The 18,008-nt window shown below is 34.5% G+C and overlaps 2 protein-coding genes and 3 non-coding genes across 5 annotated transcripts; 3 read left to right on the forward strand and 2 right to left on the reverse strand.

Annotated features, from left to right (window-relative positions):
- Nucleotides 1-6,378: 6,378 nt before the first annotated feature.
- LOC126724649 (small nucleolar RNA Z199) lies at nucleotides 6,379-6,463 on the forward strand. Its single transcript, XR_007655086.1, has one exon. It is a non-coding gene; the product is annotated as a small nucleolar RNA Z199 (small nucleolar RNA).
- A 111-nt stretch (nucleotides 6,464-6,574) lies between these two features.
- Nucleotides 6,575-6,652, forward strand: LOC126724624 (small nucleolar RNA SNORD18). Its single transcript, XR_007655062.1, has one exon. It is a non-coding gene; the product is annotated as a small nucleolar RNA SNORD18 (small nucleolar RNA).
- Nucleotides 6,653-6,877: 225 nt separating this feature from the next.
- LOC126724654 (small nucleolar RNA R64/Z200 family) lies at nucleotides 6,878-6,971 on the forward strand. Its single transcript, XR_007655090.1, has one exon. It is a non-coding gene; the product is annotated as a small nucleolar RNA R64/Z200 family (small nucleolar RNA).
- A 3,312-nt stretch (nucleotides 6,972-10,283) lies between these two features.
- LOC126721479 (uncharacterized) lies at nucleotides 10,284-10,928 on the reverse strand. Its single transcript, XM_050424515.1, has one exon. It carries the CDS (start codon nucleotides 10,926-10,928, stop codon nucleotides 10,284-10,286), a length of 645 nt encoding a protein of 214 aa, XP_050280472.1.
- Nucleotides 10,929-15,712: 4,784 nt separating this feature from the next.
- LOC126724380 (NAC domain-containing protein 7-like) lies at nucleotides 15,713-17,223 on the reverse strand. The gene is made up of 2 exons (XM_050428942.1): nucleotides 16,623-17,223; nucleotides 15,713-15,808 (listed from the first exon to the last, which is right to left on the reverse strand). The coding sequence occupies exons 1-2, from the start codon at nucleotides 17,040-17,042 to the stop codon at nucleotides 15,770-15,772; spliced, it is 459 nt and encodes a 152-aa protein (XP_050284899.1). The 5' UTR covers nucleotides 17,043-17,223; the 3' UTR covers nucleotides 15,713-15,769.
- Between the last annotated feature and the right edge of the window lie 785 nt (nucleotides 17,224-18,008).

The following is an 18,008-nucleotide window of genomic DNA, read 5'->3' on the forward strand; positions in this document are numbered from 1 at the left end:
AGTTTGGATGGTAGGTTTGATAAAGACTTCTACTATAGATTTCACAAACATCAAATTGCCTAAGTGATAAGAAAAAGAAAAAAAGAAAAAAGGAGAGTTAGATTTCTAAACAATATATAAACTATAAGAGATAGAGAATTATTGATAATGGGGGAGAGAAAAGAAGAAGAAGAAGAAGTTGTGCCTAAGAATATATAAGAATACATGGAAGAATAGAATATATATATATATATATATATCTCTGTGTGTGTGTGTGTGTGTGTGTGTGTGTGTGGAAGGATGAGAATTTGAGGATAGGGTCAAAAGTGAGAAGTCCAATGTTAGAAGAACATACCTTGGAAGGCACTAACAGCGAGCCCTTGGGAGAAATATGAGCAACTCATCACAAATCTAGGGAGACTACAATGCCTGAAGACCCCGAGGACACTCTTATGTACTCAGGAGGGTTGAAGACTAGTTCTAAAGACCATCAAGTATAAACTGAGGAAGAGAAGGAAGATTTGTCAGCAAGCAAAGAAGGGAATAATGTAGATAAAGCATCCATCACCTCTGTATTCAATACTTTGAACCCACTTAGCTGGCCACATTAATGGAGAAATAACCCCTGAACAGTGTCATCATAGCTTATAGCCTGGTGTAGAAGCCTTTTAGTGAAGTCTTAATGGGACAAGTATCAAAGGAAACAAACCTAAGCCCTCTAAGTGGAAGACAAAGATATAACTTGGGAGGCTATTTAAGGTGGAAAGACCTCTGTAGAAAGGAGAGGAACAGATCAGAGAAGAAAAGATAGCAATACAATTAGTGTGATTGTAATTCAAGAACAAGTGTAACCTATACCTCAGACCAAACCTGAGGAACATAATATAAGCCCCCCGAAGCTCATTTTGACCAACTCTCATTTTATACACTTATTATTAATACTAATCCTTCCATTTTTAGTTAATCCAATACAACTTAATAGGGGTATTAAAGGTTGATTATCATCCCACCTCTATAAATTAATTGTGTGAGGAAAAAAGCAAGACTTATACATGCAAGCCAAAGAAGAAAAGGAAAAAAAAAAAATTGTACTAGGATGGTTGGAGGCATCATCTACAAGCTATAGCTAATGTTCAAGTTTGATCTCTCAATCGGTATCATCCCATGTCTCCAGGGGCAATGCTGCGTTGATGGCAAGGGGTTCAAATGAACCCCCTGACTTGAAGAGAAAAAAAAAATTTATATAGTGTATTTTTAAATTTTTATGTTTTGACCCCCTAAAATATAAATTTGAACACTCTGACCCAAAAAAAAGAAGAAGATGAAGATGACAATGTAGAAAAATTCACAACATAGGATTAGAGAAATGTTCGCTTTGCAACAAAGGAGGTCCCTCTATCACGATGGCTTGTAATGGTGGCCATGCTAGTTGTAGACGGCAGAGGAAATGACACTCATGGGCTATGGCTTGTTGGTGATCACCATAGAGAGAGAGAGAAACTAGTTGGTCAACAACAAAATGGAAAGAAAGAAGTATTGAGATAGGTGAGGAAATTAATTGGAATGACACGCTCTACTTTGCTACTAGTTAATTTTTTTTTTTTTTTTTTTTTTTTTTTTTGGTTCAAATATATGCACAAAACAGTGAAACACTATATGACCAACTAAATTAATATTTGTAGATTTTTTTTAGAAGGAAATATGTATAGTAAATATATAATTATAAATTATTAAATTACTAAATAACTATTATAATGTCATCTAATTAACCAAGAATCACTCCTTTTTTTTTCAATTTTTTGATCCTCCAAACTAATTTTTAAACCATTGATAGAAGTATTGAAAGACTTAAGAGAAAATAAGGAGGTATTTCTTAAAACTTTTGATTAGATAATAAGCTTAATATATATTAAAACAGTGTACCGGTATATACATGATTACTTGAATATTCCATTTCATTAGTCAACTCAGAATATTCAATAGAATGGAATTCAAAACCTTGTGATTAATATAATGATAAAGACCAATAAATTGTCAAAATTGACCCCCTAAAAAAATTTTATGGAGCCGCCACTGCATGTCTCCATCTTTTACTTTTTGTGTTCTTCCCTTGGAAACCAATAGTTAGTCATAATCCGAAAATCAATCAAGGATTTATATCAATGAAATATTTAGTTTTGATAGTATTGTAAACATTTCGTTGAAGTCGTGTCCACTGTGTGAATAAACCTCAATATGGTGTAGCATGAGATATTTGTACCGTTTAGTGTGATTTTACCAGTTTCAATTTGGATCTTATAGAGTATTTCATGGTGGCGTTGAAGTGTTATATGAAATCTTAAAAAAAATATGAATTTGACACTTAACTAGACAATGGTTATATTGGTATTATAACCTATTAGGGCTTGATGGAAATCTTAGTGAACCGCCAGTATGCATATTCTCATTGGATCATATCCTTACGGGATGGGAATACCTCTATTAGTCTCAAAGACATAATATTAAGGAGAAATAATATATTATGGAGGATTGTAGCGATGTTTAAAGATTAGTAAATTATTAGAAAGTATCCCTTATATCCATATGGTATACGGCAAGGTGGATTAATTATATAATTTTGTTACTCCTTTACTTTAAGGTGTGGAGAAAGAGCTCATTTGATTTTGGATCTAGACTGCAAGTATTAGCAAGAAAGGTAAGTAATTATACATGATATGCACAAGTTTGTTCAGGAGCAATTCCTGTAAAAGTATTAATTGAAAAAGTTCCCTTACAATTCGTCATTGCCAATAATAGGTACTGTCTCTAAACCTCTTAGGAAGAATGCAGCGGCCTCTAAATAGCACACCAAATATCAGACCACCACAACAAATCACAACCATGCTAATCTCCAATTTCATTTTCCAAATGGATTCCTTAGCTTGGGTAGTGGTTATTGAATTTGAAGACAGTTGAAGACTTTCAAAGTAAAGAGGATCTGACTTTGATCGCCTGCTTTCAATAGCTCCCTTAGCAATTTCAGCCTGCTCTGCATGCAGTGGAGGGAACTGAACTTTAATCCTTGTTTCACTGTCCAATGAACCATTTTTAGTCGAATTTTGATCATATATATATATATATATATATATATAACCGAAGTTTTTGAAGTTCCCACAATTTTCCACGTCATCACAATATTAAAAAAAAAAAAAAAAAAAAAAAAAAAAAAAAAAAACTTTTCTAAAACCCAAAAAAAAACTTTAAACGCAAAAAAAAACTTAAACCCAAAATCAAAGAAGCCCTAAGCCCCTAACACACTCTACCTTCTCCTTCCTCCAAAACGCAGACCACGCTCTACCGTTCCCCCACACGCAAATCGCAGCTCAACGGCTCCACCCTTCTCCAGTTTTGTATTTGTCGGCCACCCATAAACATTCTGTTTCTAAACATTCTATTTTTGAAGCCCCACCGTTTGATTATATCTTCAGCCCTCAAGTATACTCATCCAAAACCTTCTTCTCTCTAACCACTTCACCCCTTCCTAACACAGACCTCTGGGTTTCACCAAGAAAAAAACATGCAATACACAAATAGTGAGAGAGCTGATCTGATCTGCTAGCTTTTTCTTTTTTGTGAGCTTTGCAGAATTGGGATTGAAGGAGCAAAATCAAGATGCCGTGGACGTCCTTTTTTGATTCAAAATCATAAAAGCTTTCTTACTCTCTTTCTCTCTCCAAGTGGTGTGAGGTCAAATATATGCTTTCTCTATTCTATTTTTAAAATTTTAAATACTGTATCTGTATGTTTTTTCTTTTCATATTTCCCTTTTATCTTCAATTTACCCTCTTTGTTTGTTTGTTTATTAGTTTTTCAAGAGATTGCTTTACAACTCTGTGATAATTTGTGTTAAGTAATTTGTGTTAATTTGGAATTATTGCAGGTTATGTGGGTTAATTTACAACTCTGTGTGAATTATTTCTTACTCTCTTCTCTCTCCAAGTGGTGTGAGGTCAAATATTTGCTTTCTCTGTTCTATTTTTAAAATTTTAAATATTGTATCTATATGTTTTTTCTTTTCATATTTCCCTTTTATTTTCAATTTACCCTCTTTGTTTGTTTGTTTATTAGTTTTTCAAGAGATTGCTTTACAACTCTGTGATAATTTGTGTTAAGCAATTTGTGTTAATTTGGAATTCTTGCAAGTTATGTGGGTTAATTTACAACTATGTGTGAATTATTTAATTCTTATGAGTTCCAGTTGGTAGAGCATTGCATTTTAGTTATAAGGGATATAACATTTTTGTTTCTTAGAATGTACTGAATTCCTTGGCAAAAGGATTTGCCTGCATGGCCCCCTACCCATGATTGGTTGCCTAAAAGAACTGTATGTATCATGGTAAGTTTCTTATGAAAGTAGGTGCATTAGATTTTTCTTAACAATGATTTATGAACATTATGTGTCATGTTAAGTTTATGTTGCATGATACTTATTTAAAATATGCAAACTGATGATTGTTGAAGTACTGTTAAGTGCTCACGTCTCTTAATGGTTACTTTTGAAGCAGACATCATATTCAAGGGGAGTCACTATCCAATGTAGAAACAAAAAGAGAGCAAGGCCTTCCTTTGTGTATTTGAGCAATGGAAAATGTAAGTCCTTCAAGTTGTTGCTTTGAAATAGTTGAATTGCTAAATGAATAGATAAGAAATAACTAAATGAAAGGAGTTGCAAAAATTGGTTTGTCTTATAACCCCAGTTATTTCTTTGTGTTTTGGTTGAAGTTTGCATACAGAATGCTATGTATATGCTCTAACTTGATTTCAGTATTATAAAACTAGGAATTAGACAATGCATTGTCTTTTATTTGAGAATGGAAATTGATTTGACATAAATAGCTGTAATAATCTAATACAGGACACTTAGCTTTTGACGTAATTATTGCTTAGATTGTGAAAATAAGTTGGATATGTGGATTTAGATGGAAGTGTTTGGCAGATTGTCACTTGAAGATATAATTTATAAAAAATTATAACACTAATTATTCTTTAATTTTATGCAGGCTTTGAGGTTGATTAAAATGCAAAGACATTCAGTGGTCATTTGCCAATTATTTCACTATAAGGGACATTTGGATCCTCAGAAAAGGGATGCACTTAATAAGGCTGTGTAGGACACTGTCCATGAAGATGTCTCATCTATTGTTTTGAGTTTTGTTATTGCATTTACATAGCTGCCAAATATGTGTTGATGGACTTAATGGTTGTGTCTTTAATTTATTTAACAAGAGATTTGAAATATAGATTAATAACAATTTATAGAACTTAATGTTTTATGTTGAATACATATATGATGTACTCTTCTATATAATGCAGATGTGTTGTATTATATTTTCTACTCTTTTTGAGTCATAGCAAAAGAATTTGACATTGGTAACTATATTCTATTTATTTATTATGAAAATAAGGTTGCGATCATTATTGCAATTTGTTTATTTGTTTATTCACAGTCTATATGTAACTATGAAAATAATTACATTGTCAATGGACTTATGGTAGTGGTATTAATCTTATCGGCATGTTTGTATTTTTATGGAGCTGATATACAGGATTTCTTTATCCCTTATCCCTTATTTGTCTTTATAATTTTTTATTGGGCACAAGCACATTATGTACTAGGTTTGACAATGTTTAATATTTGAATTAGTGAAGATTTTATGTTATGCTTGGGTCTTCTCCATTTAGTTGTATTATTTGATTAGTGAGTCTTGAGACATTCTGATTTAGTGCAGCAAATGATAATTGCAATATTTTTTTTTTCTTTTTAATGAATTACGTGCATCGCACGGGTTAGCGACTAGTTATTATAAAATAGATGATATAGATTGAATTTCATATTTATATATAAAACTCCTTCATAATTCACAAAAGAATGGCATAGCCATAATTAAATAGAAAAATTTATTTTGATATGGAATTTAAAATTGGCCGAAAGCCAAAAATAGGACTCAAAACATGCCCACTACATTGGACGAGACATGGTCATGTTGGGCCCATAACCAGTTCAGTTCATTGGAACAAAGCATTGAAGCTTAGCCCCATAAAAAATTGGACCCAAAAGTCATATTGGTATTGGGCTTATATATTTCTAGAACCGTCTTTTCAGCCCAATCTGCAGCCCTTAACATTTCGATTTAGGGTTTGCAATTTATCCCAACGGAGCTATAAATATGCGCCACAAGAACTGAACTACACGATGAAACCAACCTCTTCACTTCAGTCTTCGTCTCCTCCACCCCAGTTTCCTCTTTCCTCTTGTTTCACACACGGACTCATACACACATATGAACATGTTTGTGTACGTTTTATGCTTTTAAGATTCAGTTTTTGTTGTTTAAGATTTGAAGTGGGGTTACATTCAACAATCAAGTGATGAGAGAAAAAAATAACTGCAACAATATGATTGGATACGCTCCATGATTCATTGGTATTTAAGTCTCTGATGATTATTTACTTTATATTTGCCTTTTTTTTTGGGTTTTCATTTTTGTATAGTACTTTTGCTTGTTTCTGTGTTTTGATTTAGTTCTCTTTATCAATTGGTAGATTATATGTTTCTGGGATATGATGAGTAAACCTTTTGGTCCGTGTTTCTGAATTAACCGTGACTGATAACATTTTAGCACTCTCTGATCTCTCTCTGTTTCTAATTTCTATCTCTTTTGTGTTCTTTCTTTCAAAAAATTTGCCTTTTTAATTAATAGATCTATAACTTTTTTTTTCTATGATATTGGCTGTGATTACATGCCTGAAAGGGCAATATACGCTATTCCGACACAGAACATGAGCAGAAAATTCAATTTTGAAAATAAGAGCTTTTATTTAATTTGTCATTTGGGTTTGTGTGTGTATGTGTTGTATTGTCATGCTGTGATGAATTATGAATAAATTCACATGTCAGACTTCAGAGATTATTACAATCAATGAGAAGTACATTCATCTGTTCTGAGCATAATCTGTGTGTTCTGTTTTATTTCTTTTGGGGCATATGTTTTTTGGCAAAAATATTGGAAGGGGAAAATGTAATTGTTTTTTTGTTTGATGGTATGCATAATTTATTGTTGGATGTTATTAACATTGTTGGGGGCGTAGTGCTTAGAAATCTAAAAACTGCACTAGCGAATGGAAGTTTTGTTCAACACTCTGTGGATGCACTATACTCTGAAGGAAGGTGTATAGTATAAGACTAGTTCAATTGAAAATCAAGATGCCGACATCCTATCATGCACAGGAGACCAGTATCACTATCATATATTCCTTCAGCAGAAATAAGGACAAATTTGTATATAGCATCAGCTCCAAACCTAAAATCAGGTGGAGGTGTGAAGCCAATCCTGTAACTCATATTCAACATTCTGCTATGGTTACTTTTCAGCTCATCCTGTTGTACATAAAAGCACATCTCCCACAAATTGTGGCCTCAAGAAACCCGACGCTACCTTTCCTTTGGTGTTCCTCACCAACATATCAAATCCCATGTCCAGGGAAAACCCATCAGGATAAGACTTACCCTTGCCCCTAATAGTTTCCTCCCCTAGTGCACTAGAATTTCTTACTTCCTCAATTTCAGTATACTCATATCTAAGATCTTTGGGGTTCAAAGGTCTTTCCCAACTCTGAAACCTAATTCTTCCAAAGTATTCTGAATCATTCACATCTTTCTTGCTTCAATTTCCCCCACAGTACTTCTCCAAGTCCTTAATGACAAAACCGCCAGAAATCTCAAACTAAACCCAATCGAGCAATCTCCAACAGAAGTATTAGCCAAAATTCTGCACGCAACACCACAAATCTGGTTATCTTTCTCATCCCAAGCACCCTCAGCAATCAATGTCGCATTAGGACCAGGAAATTCAAATTCCATACCAGTTCTAGGATTAGGAAAACCCATCAACATCTGTACCTTTCTGCTGTGCTGGTCACACCGAACCCCGCGAAAAGCAATCCAATTAGGCAAATGCCCAATACTCCCACCTAAAGGATTGCAATTCACACTACCACAATCAGTCCAATATTCCAATTCATAAACACTAGTCCGTCCATCGAAAATGAAACAAACACCACGGTCCAATTTGCTTAGAGACAAATTAATATCAATATTATTCTTATCTCTCCCACCTCTCTCTCCACTAAAACAACTTACGTTATCAACCAGTTGATACTGATAATTTGGATTCTGAGACAAACCCATTATCACAATCGGTTCAAAGTAATTATCATCACTTTCCATATGCAAGCTCTCTAATGTACCATCAATTAAACTGCCATAAATGGTATTATTCTTTGAATAATTAAGCTTAAGAATAACCTTAGAATAATTATTCCCCGATCCGAACATACAGAGCTTCCCAGAAGATTCTGACCAATACCCATTAACGTAAAACACCGAATCTTCTTCCCAAAACTTAATACTTCCCAAATGCCACCAACGGGAAACAGAGTACTTTAACGGGTCTCGAATGTACAGGGTGGCTTTGCAGATTCCAATGCCGCCAGAGAAAAATGCGAATTCGAAGCAGAGGAAATCGTCAGAGAGGGAGAAGGGGACATTGCCGGGGGATAAATGAGGCTCGGAAACGACGTCATTGCAGTGCTGGGAGTACAGGATTTCGGGTTTTGGAAAAAGGCAGCCGTGGAGCAAAGGAAGGGACTGAGTGTGAATTTCAATTTCCTGGGTTTTGAAGAAGAACAACAACATGAATTTGAGCCCATTGGTGCGGTGAACGTGAAAGAGTTTACAAACAAAGCTTAACAGAAGGAAGGAAAACTGAAAAGATTGAATTACTTTTCACATTGATGTGAACTAAAAATTACAAGAATGAAAGAAAAAGAGAGATTCTGTTTTATTTACGGTTATAATAACAGAGTGCTTGACAGAAAAAACTGGTGTTTAATCTGTTTCTCTAATTGTGAGTGGAGCTGAGATCGTTTGGACATTTGCAATAAGTGGTGGAGGCTTAGAGGATGTTTAGGAGAAAAAAAAAATGGTGTATTTTGTTTTCATTTTCAGTTTTCAGTTGAACCTACCTCTAAAAAACTGGTTTGGCACTGTTATTTGTACTCAGTTTTTATTTTCAGAATCCAAAAATGTGAGTTTGAAAACAAAAAATGAATACACCTTTTTGTTGTTTTCATTTTCACCAAAAATGAATACAATAACATTTTTGTAAAAATAAAAATTAAATAAAAAAAACTCAGAGTTTGTGTTGAATTTTTAATTGAAAAGTGAAAAAAAAAAAAAAAAAAAAATGTAGACAAGAAAATTTGTATCAAACATAAAATGAGTTGAAAATAAAAAATGAGTACAGAATATGAAAAGTGAACGTAAAAGAGTTTACAAACAAAGCTTAACAAAGAGAAGGAAAACTAAAAAGATTGAATTGCTTTTCACATTAAAGTGAATTAAAGATTACAAGAATAAAAGAAAAAAAGAGATTGTTTTATTTACTGTTATAATAACGAAGTTCTTGAGAGAAAATCTGGTGGGAGAAATAGCTACTACTTTAACAACCCATTAAATAAGGTGAATACAAGTATCTAATCTATTTCTCTAATTGTGAGTTAAGCTTACATCGTTTGGATTTTTGCAATAAGTGGTGGAGGCTTAGGAGATGTTTGGTTAGGAGAAAGGAGTGGTGTATTTTGTTTTCATTTTCCCACCACTAAAAAACTGGTTTGGCATTGTTATTTGTACTCAGTTTTCATTTTCAATATTCAAAAATGTGAGTTGGAATGCAAAAAATTAATACACATTTTTCTTGTTTTTATTTTCATTGAAAATGAATAAAATATTTTTGTAAAAAAAAAAAATCAAAGTTTGTGTTGAATTTTTAATTGAAAAGTGAAAAAAAAAATGTAGAGAAGAAAATATTTGTACACATAAAATGAGTTGAAAATAGAATTTGAGTACAAGATTTTAGAAAGAGAAAATGAGTACAGTATATGTAAAGTGAACGTAAAAGAGTTTATAAACAAAGCTTAACTGAGAGAAAGAAAATTGAAAAGATTGAATTACTTTTCATATTCACGCGAATTAAAGATTACAAGAATCAAAGGAAATAAAAAAATAAAAAATAAAAAATAAAAAAAGGACTGTTTTATATACAAATATAATAACAGAGTGCTTGAGAAAAAACATGGTGGGAGAAATAACTACTTTAACAACCCATTAAATTAGGTGAATACAGGTGTCTAATTTATTTCTCTAATTGTGAGTTTTTTTTTTTTTTTTTTTTTTTTTTTTTTGAGGAATAGGTAAGTCAATTTTATTAAGATAAATCAGACTGAAATACATCAATTAAATCCTGTGGTAGATCTTCTAACCACACATCTAAATCAGCAGATAAAACTGCTCTTTTTGCTAGAGAATGGGCTAAACTATTCCCCTCCCTATAGATATGACCGAAACTACATGTTTGGAACCAAGAGCTGGCTTTTTTAATATCTTCAACAACATGACCCCACTGTGTCCTATTCTTTTGTGGGTTATTAATAGCTGTAATGACCCTCAGTGAATCACCCTCCACCATCACTTGACCAAGACAGAGCTCCTGGGCAAATAAGATAGCTCTCCGAGCGGCTAAGGCTTCGACCAAGTCTACTGAGCTAGGGAGTTTGATGTTCTGGCTTAGTGCAGCAATGATCATACCTTCAGCATCCCTCACTACCACCCCCAACCCCGCTCTCGCTGAACTTTCAAAGATGGCGCCGTCGAAATTAAGTTTATACACTCCTAACTCCGGCGGCGACCATTTCTGCCTTGGGCGCTGAACAGAGGTCCGGGATGGATTGTCTTGAACGTCCCAATACTCCTGCAGCAACTCCCAAGCTCGTCTCGCCGTTTCCCCGACAGCCCACACCGGTAGCTTCTCTCTCAATTTATTACGTCTAACCCAAATGCACCATGCAATCATTGAAAACAGAGCAGCAAAATTTGGGCTTGTATTTTCCAGCACAGCAGCGACAAGATCACCAAAACCTCTGAAAATTTTTTATCGTAGGGAACTAAATGTTGGGTCCGATAGCCAAATACTTTTGGCTCCATCACACAACCATAAACAGTGAATGGAATCTTCAGGATGCTCTTTACAGAGGTTGCAGAACTGATCAGGTAAGACATGCCGTGAAAACAAATTCAGCTTGGTAGGCAACGACTCCCTTGAAGCTCTCCACACAAAATGCTTCACTTTGTTAGGTACCTGTAACTTCCATATTCCATTCCAAAATTGCTTGCCATTCTCTGTTTCAGATGAGCTAGGCAGAGTAGCTCTGATTTCTGAGGATAACAGCTGGTAAGCGCTCTTAACCGAGTAGTTCCCATCCTTGGTGAGTGGCCAAATAAGCAAATCCTCCATTGGAAAGTGACTGACCGGAATGCTTTGAATCCTCTCAGCTTCCCAAGGTAAGAAAGATTGCTCGATAAGCTCCTTGTTCCAAACTTTAGTGCCAGGAAGAAATAGATTCTTCACTAAGGACAAAGATGGATTAATATTGGGAGACACAATCTTGCCACTCCCTGGACAATTCAGCCACCGATGATTCCAAATGTTTATGGATGACCCATCTCCGACTCTCCACCGTGCACCCTTGCAAATAACCTCTCTTGCTAGTAAAATACTTTTCCATGCAAAAGAGCTTCGTTGATTGAAGTCTGCTTCCAGAATGCTACTTGATGGGAAGTATTTTGGTTTAAACACCTTGTACAGCAGCGTGCCTTTCTCATGAAAGAGTCTCCATACTTGTTTACCGAGGAGTGCATCATTAAACTGTCTGAGATCCCGAAACCCCATTCCTCCCAAAGACTTTGGAGAACATAGGGTACCCCACTTCACCCACTGCATTCTCCTTTTATTATCTTGGTTGCCCCACCAAAACTTACGGATCATTGCCTCTATATCTTTAATTAATCCCAAGGGTAGTCGAAAAACACTCATTGAGTATGTGGGAATAGATTGGATCACCGCCTTGATCATGATTTCCTTCCCGGCTTGAGAAAGTAGCTTCTCCTTCCATCCTTGCATTTTGGCCCAAATCCGCTCTTTTATTTGATTGAAACAAGCTTTTTTTTGTCTCCCCACAAAGGATGGCAAACCAAGATATTTTTCATAGTGTTTGATAGCCGGCACCCCTAGCAAGACTTGAATTTCTCGTTGAACCTCCTCCGTTGTGTTACGACTAAAGAAGAGAGTGGTTTTAGTCTTGTTCACCACTTGGCCAGAAGCAACCTCATACCAATCAAGTAATTGTTGAATTTTTTGACATTCAATTCTGTTAGCCCTGCAAAATAGTAGGCAATCATCTGCAAAAAAGAGGTGAGTAATTCTCGGGCCCTGTCGGCATAGAGATAAGCCCCTAATGTCCCCATTATCAGCTGCTTTGTTGAGAAGTGCATTTAGCCCTTTCGCACAAAACAAGAAGAGAAAAGGGGACAGGGGGTCACCCTGCCTCAAACCCCTAGAAGGTCGAATAAATCCTTTTGGTTCACCATTTACGAGAACGGAATAGGTCACAGTAGATACACATTGCATGATCAAAGCCACCCAAGAATCTTGGAATCCCATCTTCAACATTATTTTTTCAAGGAAACTCCACTCCACTCTGTCATAAGCCTTACTCATATCGAGTTTCAAGGCCATAAAACCCTCCTTGCCTGAACTGAGATTTTTCATATAGTGCAATGACTCAAAGGCAATTAAAATATTATCAGTAATAAGTCTATCGGCTATGAAAGCACTTTGGGCTTCAGAGACTATAGAATTTAGCAAAGGTTTAAGTTGACATCATAAGTTGACATCATTTGGACTTTTGCAATAAGTGGTGGAGGCTTAGAAGATGTTTGGTTAGAATAAAAAGGTGGTGTATTTTGTTTTCATTTTTAGTTTTCAGTGAGACCTACCATTAAAAAACTGGTTTGGCTTTATTATTTGTGTTCAGTTTTCATTTTTAGTGTCCAAAAAAGTGAGTTTGAATACAAAAAATGAGTACACATTTTTTCCATTTTCATTTGTATTGAAAATAAATTCAATGACAACTAAAATAAAATGAAATAAAATAAAATAAACTCAAAGTTTGTTTTGAATTTTTAATTGAAAAATGAAAAAAAAAAAAAAATAGACAAGAAAATTAGTACTTCACAAAACTTAGTACTTCCCAAATGCCACCAACGGGAAACAGAGTACTTTAATGGGTCTCGAATGTACAAGGTGGCTTTGAACTTGTGAACGCCATGGGAGGTGGTGGTTTGGATATATGAGGGGTCGAAGGAGAGAGACATCCCGGATTCAGAGGTTCGGTTGAAGATTCCAATGCCGCCGGAGAAAAATGCGAATTCGAAGCGGAGGAAATCGTCGGAGAGGGAGAAGGGGACATTGCCGAAGGATAAATGGTGTTAGTGTATTCACCACACCATCAGTTCCTAGAATTTGGATTTTAGTAGAGAATTGAGTTTCAATTAGAGTTTTAAAAATGAACAAAGATAGAAAAGACGTCAGAATTTTGTTTCAACAAGAACATCCATGTGAGTCAATCCACAAATATCACATAATACCTAAAACTAAGAGAAGTAATGGGTTCGGGACACCAAACATCACTGTGAATCAATTCAGCGGGAAAGGTTGATGACATTTCATGTTTGCTCAGTGGGGTTCTGGGCATCTTTGCACTTATACGATATTTACTAGTAGAACAAACAATACCAACTTGAGACAAAGACACAAATTCATGTACATTGTTCAAAGCAGAATGCAAAGTCTTGGAACTAGGATGACCAAATCAATTGTGCCACAATTTGAATTGATTTTGAGTAGTAGAATTACAAACTCTTATGCTTAGGTGAGGTATGTAAGTGGAAAATGCAGTAAAAGAGTTCAAAGAAGCAACTGAAGGAATTGACTAGACTCCATCCTTACTCAGGCCTTTCTAAACGATTCTCCCTAAAGGTAAATCCGGAATTGATAACCGATAACCATTTATTTTGATTGCACAACTTATTAATAGACAAAAGATTAGAAGCTAAATAAGGTAAGCTAAGTAAGTTTTTCAAGAGAAACTTATGAGTATGAAACTCACCATTGCGGCATTGCCTACATGAGTAATAGGAAGTTCAAAACCATTTCCCAGAGTGACTGTCTTAGTACCATTAGTTGGTTGCTGCAGTAGAGTAGACAGATTGGGTGTGAAGTGGTCAGATGCACTTGTGTCAGCAAGCCAGCCAGTACTCCCTTGAGATTGAGAGGAATTTGCAGGCACAGATAGATGCAAGCCACAGATAGGGCGTACTTAGCTCAAAGTCCGTCTAAGACACCTTGCATGCATTTTCAGTGTTAGCAATTTACTGTTAATGCACGTGTAGGGTCTGTTTAGAAACAGCGAATTTAGTTGAAATTAAAAACTTTTTGCTGAAAATGTATTAAAAAAAAAATTAAAAGTTAGCTGAATAATACAATGGAACCCATGAATAGTACAAAAAAATGCAATAAGACTCATGAATATACTAAAAAAAAGCAAAAAACTCAAATAAAATGAAGCAAATCTCATACACACAGCATAGTATATAAACCCCAAATTCTATCATTCAATCATCAAGAATCAAAATCTCTCATCAAGGAACACTAATCATAAGTGTCTTCCTAACATCAAACACAAAGTAAGGGTCATTGGAATAGCAACCCATTTTAGCCTAATAAATTTCTGATCCATACCCAATTTGACCCATACCCAATCGGGCCAAACCCAAACCCTAACCCATTTGACCCGAACAGTTTGACGGTTCTAGTTTAAGGGCACTTTTCTCCAATACACTTTTTTTATATGTTTTTTTTACGCTAACAATGATCTACAAAGCTTACTATTCCCTCGGGTGTGTCTTTTAGTCCCTTGTCCTTTTTTTTTTTCAATGCTACACCCTTGTCCTACACCCAACAACATAACAAGAAGGAATCCCTTAAGTTGGTTTCAAGGTTAGGTTTCTAATAATAAAAAAAGTCATGAATCCTATGAGACCGTATGAATCACCAAAACACCTCCTCATTTCCTTGAGAATTTCTCTCCAACACATTTGTCTAGAGATATTTTCTCGAGTTACATCTAGTTGTAGGCTTCCAAGTGTGTCCCTCCTATTTATGTGCATCATTGCAAACGTTACACTACGTAGTGAAATATTGCCACCACAATCTTTTCGAATTTTATTTCTATCATTTATTTATTAAAAAAATTAATTAATTAATTCTCTTCTAATACAAGTCTACAACCCATAAATTTTTTTATTTTTTTTATTTTATAATTAAAACCCAATTCCATTTCCATCTATTGTTTGTAACATTTGGATCTACATTCACACCCATAACGTAAAGGATCGTCAAGATGAGATTGAAAATCATTTTCAGTTAAGCTATACCCATGGACACACAAGCTTGTTACGAAACAACCCAGAGAAAAAAATTAAGGTAGTGGCAAAACAAACTAGGATGCCATTTAAGAACCTCAAAAGCACGCTACATATACGATAACATTGATCATCAAAATTAATCATGACTAAATTTTTTTTAAAATTATATATAAAAAAATCCGTAAGAAATATGTATTCAAAAAATGATAAAAATGAAATATTTTTATCAGTACAAATTAAGAAATGATAAAAATGAAATACTGTCAAAGTAGTGTTTTTTTACTTTCTATTTAAAAAATTAAATTGAAGTTGCTCCATCTTTTGCTCAATGAGGCATTGAGGCCTTCTGAAATGTTGATCTTATATATCTCACTCCTTCTTTGAAATGCAACAAATAACGTAATTATCCTGTACAATAACAAAAATAATGAGATTTAGGACCCATACGATAATTAATTGAAAAGCGAAAAAAAAAATTGTGATATAACAATTGTCACAAGAAACAGAGCAAGGATGTTAAACAAAGAAGGTAACTTATAAATACAAAATTTTAAATTAAAAGAACATTTAGTAAATTTGGACAATATGAAACATTAATACCAAAAGTGGGTCACCATAATTGTAACCAAATAAAATGGGAGAGCATAAGCATTTAATTAAAGTCGGACTCACACACATTAATAACTTTGAACAATATGCAACATTAAGCAAGAATCATTAAAAACCAAAACTGGGTCACCATTATTGCAAACCAAATAAAATGGGTGCTAATTACTATTAGAGTAACAAGTAATATTGATTATCAAAAAGTAACAATTTATATCACACACATCTGTCCAAAAGTCCCAGTCCACAAATTCGATCACATTAACTAAAAAACATAACCCCCCAGAGTCCACTAACAAGTAAAACCATGTAGTACCAAACAAACATTAGTTAAAGTTAAAACCCCAAAAATCAAAATTGGCCACTTGAAAAAACTGGTCAAAACCTCACTGGTAGAGTCACATAAATTCAGTGACCATCTAAGTTACAAATCAATAAACTAAGGAAAACCCATTTTAGTATATGAGCCATAAATCAAAATCCTATCCTAAATTTAATAACTTAGAGACAGATACAATCCCCATATATATAGACGGAGAGAGAGGTTTCAAAGAAAATCAAGAAACAGAGCATTAGAATGGATATTAAAAAAAATCAGGAAAATCAAGAGTCTTACATGATTAGCAGTGTTTCCATACACTCCGTCGAGCCGGAATTCATGCATGGTCCATCTTCCCATGCCGTTGAAGCCATTCTTGGCGACGAAAGTGAAACTTCTCTTTGAACCATATTGTGTTTCGTTAAGAAAAAGTTGTTCATCCTTTTGACATCTCCAAGTTCCACACTGTGTAGATCTCTCAATTCGCTTCCCTTTCTGATTCTTCTTCTTCAGTTTTGCGTAGAAATAGAGACGCTCCATGTGGGTTTCTTGAAAGACTTTTATCCATGCGTTAGGATCCCCATAAACATCACATTCAGTGACATAATTCATTGAATCCTCAAACATTGGCTCTCCATTGACCCTGTTGAGAAGATAGTAGAGAACAATTTCTGGGTCCGTGGGACCAAAAACAACACCGGGTGGCAAGTCATACATGGCTAAAATCTTGAGCACAGATGTATGATTAGAATCTTGGTGGTGTGTTAAAGAACGTGTTCAAAGGGTTTGAACTTTTTGAAGTTTGAAAAGCAAGCAATTTTTTTTTTTTCTTTTTTGGAAACGAAAGAGCAAATAATACTGAAGCTAAGATAATCAATGGAAGAAGACTAGGATTGAGGTTTCCGAATACTTAAGGGATTATTATATCAGAGATACAGAGAATGGCGGTTTGGGGATGTTTAGGGGTAAATGGGTAATTACAGAAATAAACTTCCAACGGTCAAAATGGTTATGTAAGTGGGACAGCTAAATATAATTTCAAATTTTTAATATTAAATCTGGGGTTAGTTCATTGACGTGATGACTTGTTTAGATAAGTTGAGTCTTGATAGTTGAGAGTTGAAAGTAGAGAGGCCAATAGGAATGGGAGAGGAAGAAGATGAACAAGTTGGTGATAGAGAGGTTATTTTCATTTATTATTTTCCAATGACATATATGACTACCAACTCTTTGTGCACTAATTTTTTGGGTATTAATATTTTTTTGAAAGATGTATGTATTAATTTTAGGGTCATACTTGTTGCACACAATATAAATCATTTTATGATTTTAAAATTCAAAATCATGACTTCAATTCAAAAATAGGATAGGTGTAAAATTATGTATAACAATTTGTGTGTGATAACCACAACCCTTATTTTTATGGTGCATTTGACTCAAGTACTAGGATTAACTCACAATTTATGGTTGAAGAAAGTAATAAACTTTGTTCAGGCATTTTTTCAAGCTTGGTGGTGGCAGCAAAGTTAACTGAGGCCCACAATTGAGTTAAACGTCTCCCATTTTCTTCTTTCTTTTGGGTTAAACAACCACGTATGAATTTTTGCACTTGAAGTACTTCCTATTCACATGATTTTTTTTTTTTTTTTTTTTTTTTTTTTTGAAGGATGATATTCCACTGTT

This window comes from Quercus robur, chromosome 4 (genome assembly GCF_932294415.1).
Source record: "Quercus robur chromosome 4, dhQueRobu3.1, whole genome shotgun sequence".
Classification (NCBI taxonomy): domain Eukaryota; kingdom Viridiplantae; phylum Streptophyta; class Magnoliopsida; order Fagales; family Fagaceae; genus Quercus; species Quercus robur.

Excerpts from the sequence above, each read along its gene's own strand:
- LOC126724380 (XM_050428942.1), bottom strand. The coding sequence starts at position 17,042 with ATGTATGACTTGCCACCCGGTGTTGTTTTTGGTCCCACGGACCCAGAA. Across the intron at positions 15,809-16,622 it reads ATGGAAACACTGCTAATCAT|GATAATTACGTTATTTGTTG; the intron begins GTAAGACTCTTG and ends GTTATTGTACAG.
- LOC126721479 (XM_050424515.1), bottom strand. The coding sequence starts at position 10,928 with ATGATTGCATGGTGCATTTGGGTTAGACGTAATAAATTGAGAGAGAAG.